This window comes from Panicum virgatum, chromosome 4N (assembly GCF_016808335.1).
Source record: "Panicum virgatum strain AP13 chromosome 4N, P.virgatum_v5, whole genome shotgun sequence".
Classification (NCBI taxonomy): Eukaryota; Viridiplantae; Streptophyta; class Magnoliopsida; order Poales; family Poaceae; genus Panicum; species Panicum virgatum.
In genome coordinates, this window is record NC_053148.1 from 15604870 (window position 1) to 15613151 (window position 8282).

The following is an 8282-nucleotide window of genomic DNA, read 5'->3' on the forward strand; positions in this document are numbered from 1 at the left end:
CATATTTTAACAGTAAACCGAAAACCGAACCAGGCCGAACCGAATCGAATCGAAAGTTTGGTTTTTTCGGTTTTCGGTTTCGGTTTCAGCGTTGGAGAGGTTCGGTTATCGGTGTCGGCTTGGGTTTCATGTCGCAACGAACCGAGCAAACCGTGGAAACCGAACTCCACTCGAACAGACATGAGCAGAAGAGAGCACACGCATAGACGATGGCCCAATAAGGCCCAACAAAGGCACGCATAGGCATCCCTCTCACGAGTCATGACTGCACGGCCCTAGCCCCTCACTGCCAGACCCCATCGATCCTTATCTCACGACCGCATGCACAGGAGGGCCGGACTCGTGGATTTGCGGCGGAGGCCGGAGGGGCGACGAGCGAGCGGCGCCGATGCGCGGCGGCGCATGGGGGCGGAGAGGCCAGCAGCGCATCGGAGGCTAGCCGAGGCAAGCAGCCTGCGGCGCATCCCTGCATCACGGGCTCACGGCTGTGGCCGGAGGGGCCAGCGGTGCCGGCGCTGCGATGCGTGTGGGGGGCGGCACGGCCACAGTCGGCACATCGATAGCACAGAGCAGTGCGACTGCAGCTAGCGCCAACGAGGTTCAACTTTAGTAATTGCTTAGTGCTATGGTTCAAACCCCAGAAACCATAAAGCTTGCACTTCCTTGATTTTGGGATCAGTGGTAGCGATCCTCACAATAGGGGAAACTAGTCTTGCCAGTACAATTCACGTACTGAGGGTTTGTTGATCAACCCTTTGCAGTTGCAGGTTGCTGTGCAGGTATCGACACATGCGGGCTATGTGGCGGTTCCTTGTAGAATTGTTGGTGTTGGCTCTCTACGTTAGACTTGTCGTGTTTTACTTCCGGATGGGGACTCGACTGTTTCATCTCTTTCTTTCTATCCTTGAACTACTGATGATGTATTAATGAAGACTTCCGTTGTATCTCTTTCTAGACCTTGAACTCTGATATGAAAATATAACTTCTGTGTGGTGTACTCATGTTGAGATGTTGTATCTGTCTGTGGCTCCTTCGAGAGTCCGTGTATGTGATCCTGGATTAGTGGTGTGATCGAGTATCCATTTTGGGGTATTCGACGGGCTACCAGACTTGTACATGTTGAAGCATATTGAGGGCCAGTGGTGGCCATATGCTTGAGCTTGTATTAGTCGGGCGGTTCCGCCACATTGCCGAGAAGTGGTTGAGCTTAAGTCAACAAAGCCTTGGTCGAAAGGCAAGATCTTTTACACTTGACCAAGCCAAAAGGTATTTCTTGATTTTCAGTTCAATTTTTTACAGTAATGGTAACTACTGTAGCTTACATTGTACAGCTCTGATGAAGAAAGATGGAACTGAGTGTCAATTTTGGCACTGGGAAGATGAATGTTGATCTGCAATTTGTGATAGGACAAGTGAGGGCATTGGTTGCAGTAGGCAAGGAAGTAGCATGGTTACTGAAATGCATTCTTGTTGTATGCCTGGCTGTAGTATTTGTGCATTCTCTGTTGTTAGTTCAGATGATGAAGTGATGTGTTTGTGTATGCCACATGTGTAACATCTTTGAACTGAATGAATGAAGTTATGTTTTCACCTAGCAGATGTGTAACATCAGCAATGTGTTTCATGTACCAGAAAAAGTCAGAACCCATCAAAGACAGATAAACATATGGCAACATAAGTGATGAGTGAAATCCATTAGCATTCATAGCATCTGAGAAAGAATGGTTGGTACTTCATCTTCCTCTACTTCAAATTCATCATGGGTCACCTAAAATTAAATTGCAACATGGCTGCTTGTGAACTCATAAATCAAATTGCAAGAAATGAATGATTAAAGTTTAGAACTGGTACCTCGACATGTACTACTTCAGTAGGAGCTTCTTTTGATTCTTCTTCAACATCCATGTTTGGTGGGTTCCTCACAGGTGCCATAGTGGGTCTGACTCCAGCTTTCTTGAGCTCACAAGTTCTTGCGTTGTGCTCTGTGGACTGACACCAGCTACAATGCATGATAATACCATGCTTTGATAGCTTGGGGCCATATTTGCCCATAACTTCCTGAGGTTGCTTTTTCCTGCTTTTGGGTGACCTGCCAACCTTTTTGTCAAAAACAGGAGGTTTCACTTCTTCTCCATTAACCTTCTCCCACTCTGTAATGTCCTTGCATGGCCAAATATTGTGACCATATGCAGACATGAAAAGCTTCAACAGAGTAACATGGAGGGAGAACTGATTCTGTAGGGATCCTCTCGTGCCTTAAGCAGGAGATGGCATGGCAGCATGGTATCCCACTCAGGTCCCACCTTCTACACTCACAAGTTTTGGCCCCAATATCAACAATGTATATGAAATCTCGTGACTGCACTTCAAAAATCCCCTGCCCAGCTGGCTGTGCATAGCATATGTTGGCAAACTCAGCATTCTTTGCAACCTTCTTCCTGATCTTGGGGCATACACCTCCTTGAAAAGTATCAGCTTCTTTCTGCTTGTTGTATTGCCTTGACCCTTGATCCTCTTCAGCATACTAAGTATAGGTAGTCATGGCCAACGGGCCGGCATGGCCCGGCACGGCACGATAGCGGGCCAGCACGGCCCGGTGGGGGTCAGGCCATCACGGGCTGTCGTGCCTCACAGGCCGTGCCGCTGTGGGCTTCGTGCCTGGCCTTCGGCCTAGGCACGGCCCTGTGGGCCGAAAATCGTGCCGGGCCGGCCCGAAAAAGCACGATCAGTTTACCAGGCTGTGCCGGCCCGAGGACTGCTAAGGCAAAAAAAAGGAACGACGAACACGGACGGAAGGGAGGTGCTCGAGCCGCCGCGATGGCACAGGGCGCTCGGTGGTAGCAGCGTCCTTGGGGAGGTGGTGGCCGACGTCGCGACCGGTGCGGTGTGCTCGACGCCGAATTTGGAGGTGGCCGGCGCTCGCCGTCGAGGAGCTCGCCACCGGATCTGGAGGAGGCCGGCGCACTCGCCACTCCACCGTGCTGGACGCCGCTGCCGTGTGCTCGACGCCGCCGCGTGCTCTAAGGCTAGGCACTGAGGAAGTCGAGACTCGAGATTAGGAGCGAGAGGTGAGGAACGGCAGCCGGAGGGGAAGCAGAGGAGGCGGAGATGGCTGCTCGCGAGGCCGCGAGAGAGACGCCGTCGTGCGTGCCTGCGCGGAGATGGCTGCGCGCGAGACCGGAGAGTCGGCAGCCAGCAGGAAGGAAGGGGAGGGTGGAGTGCGGCGCAGGGGAGGGTGGAGTACGGCGCGGCCGCGCAGGGGAGGGCGGAGTACGGCGCCGGGGAGCTGTCCTGTTGCTGACTCGCTGTCGCACGGCGTGGGGACTGAGGGGATCGACTCTGGGGATGGGGAGTGGATAAGGAAGGGAATGAAGCAGGCCAGGCCTTGTGGAATAGAAACCAGAGAGGCCTTTTAGGGGAGCTAAGCTGCTACATGCTGTGGGCTGAGGGAATGTCAGGCCGACCCTAAAAACTCGGGCCGTGCTGTGCCGTGCCAGCCCGCGGGCTCGAGAGTCGGCCCAAGCACGGCCTGCAGCATCGGGCCGTGCCAGCCCGGGCCCGCACGTCACCGGGTCGGGCTGTGCTCGTGCCGGGCCAAATTGCCGTGCTTCGGGCCGTGCCGTCGTGCCTCGGGCTACATGGACATGTATAAGTATAGGCAACTCTCTAGCCTCTAAAATGTACTTGTTGAACACCTCACAACTATTATTGAGCAGAATGTCACACTTAGGGAATGTGCTGAAGAAAGCTCTAACCCATGTATTAGGAGGTATTTTCTCTAACCATTCATATGCATCTTGGTTCAGCTCTTTCATTTTTTCCATGTTCATGTTCCATGACCTAATAGAGCTAGACTTTGCACAAGCCCATAGTTGGTTCTTGAGAATCTCACCTTTGAAATGCACCTGAAATTCTGATAAAGATGCCTCACACTCACACAGAACCTATGCTCAGCTTCAGGAAACACTTGTTGCACTGCTGGTATGAGACCCTGCAAATTTGAAGTAAATATATTGAGCAACATATACACAGTGTAAGCAAAAGATGAGTGAAATCAAAATTACAAGAGTGCCCTGCACTGACCTTTTGCTTGTCTGTCATTATAGTCCATGGATACATGTTCTCAATACGAAGATCCTCCTTCAATGTCTGTAGAAACCACTTCCATGAACTTAGTGATTCTACTTCCACCACTGCCATAGCTATTGGGAATATGCAACGCTAAGTGAACAAAATCATCATGACTGGACACAAAGCATCACAAATGAAGCACAACCACGATGGAATGCAAGTACGCACCATACACAGGGCTTGGTTCTCCCTTCCGTCGTAGTCTGGACTCCATCTGAGGCAACGCCCGCAACCAACGCCCCACCGAGAGGCGCTAGTCCACGACCCAGTCCTTCTCTGTCGTAACCCACGCCGGAATCACTGCTCCTCGTCGCCGATCACCGCAACTCCCCAGCGGACCACCCTCCGCCGCCGCACTCGGAGGGAACGAAGAGACGTGAGGTGGGGGAAAGTGAAGAATGAACTACCAAGGGGGGTTTCCTACATATATTCTACCTACCAGGCCTCCTCACGAAGACTCCCTCTGCCAAGTTGGACGGCCACGTCATCCTCTGGAGGCAGTGGCGGAGGACGCCAAAAAATCTAGGTGTGGCAGTGTCAGTCGCGCGGCTCCACCAATGCCAGTTTAACCAAGGCTCTTCCATGCCAAAGTTCAGATAAGAACAGACATTAACCTCTCGAAACTGAAACTACTGGTCTAAGTCTAACATTTTTTAATAGATCAAATTGACCACCCGAGTTGTTCTATGTCCGTTGTCCTCACCTCACTAATCACTAATCAGCATCCACATGCTGTTGCACAAAAGTATTTCTACTTTAGCATTCTCTCTACCTTCTCAGATAAAATAGTAAGCTCTGAACTTTGTATATGACAGCCGTAATAACACCATTAGCACTGAGCACTGGCTCGAAAGTAATAACAAAACTGAAACCCTATGACAATTGACAGCAAAGAAACATTAACAAGGCAATCCATGCACTGTGTGCGCCATCCACACAAATAAACGACTATGCAAATTTAGAGGGATGGGATCCACAATTTCACAGCTCACACAAAATTAGGGAGGAAGCGAGGAGCGGGGCGTACAGGTTGGCGGAAGGTCCGTCGTTGCAGCAGAGGAGCGTGGAGAGGGAGGCAGCGATGTCGGCGCGGGAAGCAGCCGCGGCGACTTGCCGCCTGCGGCCTGTGCCTGCTGCCCTGCTCCACTGAGGCCCACTGCTCGGTGCGCGCGGGGGCGCCGAGCGCTGGGGGCGCAAGGCGGCTGCGGGCTGCGGCCCTGCGCGGCTGCGGCTGTGCGCCTCAGCGCGACATCGCCTGTGCCTGCTCGGGGGCCTGACCGCTTGGGGGTGCAAGGCGGAGGCGGCTGCGACCTGGCCTGGAAGGAGCCACGTCCGGCGAGCGGGGCCGAGCGCTGGGGCCGCCGGCCGCTGGCAGCTGGGGGCGCAAGCGGCTACCGGTGGGATTGCGGGACTCGGGAGCACGGCCGGCGGGCGGCGGCTAGGGTTCGGTTTCGGGGACTCGGGTCGGGAGCACGCACGGGCGCCTGCTTCTTGCGTTGCTGGGCTGCTGGGCTGAATTTTTTTTTGCGTTTTAGGTATGGCGGGCGCCACAGTAAGCCATAACAGGCCCTCCGCCCCTGTCTGGAGGGCCGCGTGGACGGTTTGGACCGGCTTGTACTCAATCAAATAGTTTAGGGACCCAAATATGTATTTTCGTAGTTTGGGGACCGGGACGAGAATCGCCAAATAGTTTGAGGACTGCTGGTGTAATTTACTCTGCATGTAGTAAGGGTTGTGAATCGATCGATGCTACTAAATTAGAGAAGCAGCTCGTTTCCTTAGATGGGGTAAGCTGGGATTTAATGTTAGGGGCAGAAGTGTATTTTACTATCCTTACCAATTCACCTTGTGCAATGGCTTCAATTCTTATGCAATGATTCACAGTTAAAGTAATAAAAATGTAGTCATGTCATCTTTTTTCTTCTAATTTAAATATGAACAAACATTAGGTTTATTTCTGACAAGCATAATATAGTACGTACTAGACGACATGTTATTGGAGATGGGCAGTAATTCAATCCATTGCAAGAAAAGCAAAGTAGAATTTTGCCATTACGTTCATTGTTTCATTATCTTGCCGATGGCTACATACATGATGAATTCTCCTTATATTAGCTTCCTTGATACAAGAGTGACTACTGTCATAGATCAAAGTCACCATCACGGTACGTATACAAACGCTGAACTTGACAACGCGTTTGATATTTTGTTCTCACTCCTTGATGACCCATCCACGGTGACATTCTGCAAGTGCAATTGTTTTCTTTTCAATATGAGAATGCACGAGTTATTTTGAAAATGTCTACCCATCAATAATCCACCTAAATTACCTAAGTTTGGAAGGTTATTCTTAAGATTTGATCATGAAAGTGACAGGTTGCATTTCCAAACTAGACGAAGATCACCCAAGATCACTGTGCAGCCTGTGTTATATGCAGTTCTGTCCATACAAATTCTAGTAATCAGCACCATGCTTGAGTCACTAGTTCACTACAGGCTTCTGCAACCTGCGTCCCTGAAATATTGTCGCAGTTGACTTACCATGGCAGCTAGTCTTATACCCTAATAACAAATAAAACAACATGCCAAGGTATGGTATGACTCTGAACCTTACTACGTTCGCTTGCATCTAATGGATGGCTGAAATGTCAGCAGACAGCAGAGTCATGCTGAATTTTCTGTCCTTGCTCAACACACATGGTGACCCGGTAGCACTAGCACAAACTTTTGGTGGTGGATCTTCTACAAACTGCCATGAAAATGAGAAGATGTGTTGCCTTACTGACGAGCAGAATGAAAAGTAGCAGATGGGACAGTATAGTCCTCAACTCAATCAGCTCTTGCATATCCTAGAATTACAGCACCAACAAAACAACAAAAGGAAGATGAGGAACACCTTACACCAAGATCATTACCATGTACAGGCAGGAGTAGAGCTGCAATCCCCAAGCAGACACACACTCTGCCGGGCCCCCCAACAAAAACAGAGCAAGCTTTGCCACCCTGCGGCCACCGAGAGCGACCTCGGGGCGCGCTGGTCCCTGCCTAGCTAGAGAGCAGCAGCTACTAGTAGGCGCGGGCGTTGGCGGCGGCGACCCTGGGCGACGCCGGGAGCGGGCTGCGCAAGGGCGACCTCGGCGGCGGCGGGTGCGCGAGGCGGCGGCCCTCGGCGTCGTAGTAGATGACCCCGGAGAAGTCGAGCGGCTGGCAGCGCTCCCCCATGAGGATCTCCTTCCTCCACACCCCGGCGTCGGCCTTACCGGTCGGCGCCAGCGAGAACGTCTTCTTCCACGGCGCCACGGCGGCGCGGGGCGGCGACGACCCCTTGCCGCCGCCGGCCGCCATCCTCCGCGCCGCCCGCTGCAGCCGGCCCACCAGCGCCGCCACCGCCTGCAGCAGAGTCGCGCCCATCCTGCGGTTCCCGGCTCCTGCTGATGACTTGGAGGTGAGGGTGAGGCGGCCGTTTGGTTTGGCGCGCCATATATAGCCGCCGCCGCCGGCGGAGTGGCGGGCGGACAAGTCAAACAAGCGGCTCGGCGGAGGCAGAGGGAGCCGCGCGCTCCCCAAGGGGTGTTTTTGTTTCTGTGCGCGCGGCGACCGACGACAGCGACAGCAAGTCGGCTCGGTCGAACGACCTCGCCGGCGAAACGAGGCTTTGACAAACCGACCCCGCTTGGCGAGCGACGGGGCTTTACTATATTTGCTATATATGTTGTTGAGCCGCAATGGCTGCGGCCCTGACCTGAGCTCCAGCGAGATCGGCAGCGTACCAGGAAACGCATTGTGCAGCGTACGTGGCCTTTCAAGTGCCGTGGCTTTCGCCTTCGCATCGGCAACATGGAAATAATGCATTGGTATAAAAGTACTCGCGGCGTCATCTAGCATAGACCCGATCGTTTTACCCTAGCAAAAGAAGCAAACCAAATTGGTTTACCCAAGAGGAAGAGGAAGACCGGATCTTTTAATTGCTGAGGAAGGCTTCAACTAATAACTTGCGTCTTGTTTGCAAAAACTGACCCTGAAGGATCGTGGGCAAAAAAAAAAAAAAGATTGCTTTTTACTTCCACGACCTTAGGTGATGAGGAAAAAGAATCCTTGAATGGCTCAAGAAAGGCCTGAACAAGCAAAAAGCAATAGTAGTAGTACTGTAC

General features: G+C 52.3%; 1 protein-coding gene and 1 long non-coding RNA gene across 2 annotated transcripts; one reads left to right on the forward strand and one right to left on the reverse strand.

Moving 5' to 3' along the window:
* The first annotated feature begins 245 nt into the window (after positions 1 to 245).
* On the forward strand, positions 246 to 1594 carry LOC120670890. Its single transcript, XR_005673417.1, has 2 exons — positions 246 to 1266; positions 1332 to 1594. It is a non-coding gene; the product is annotated as an uncharacterized LOC120670890 (long non-coding RNA).
* A 5204-nt stretch (positions 1595 to 6798) lies between these two features.
* On the reverse strand, positions 6799 to 7768 carry LOC120668910. Its single transcript, XM_039948717.1, has one exon. The coding sequence runs from the start codon at positions 7540 to 7542 to the stop codon at positions 7198 to 7200; it is 345 nt and encodes a 114-aa protein (XP_039804651.1). The 5' UTR covers positions 7543 to 7768; the 3' UTR covers positions 6799 to 7197.
* Positions 7769 to 8282: the final 514 nt, after the last annotated feature.

Bases quoted from the DNA above. Each gene is read 5' to 3' on its own strand.
- LOC120668910 (XM_039948717.1), bottom strand. From the start codon at position 7,542: ATGGGCGCGACTCTGCTGCAGGCGGTGGCGGCGCTGGTGGGCCGGCTG.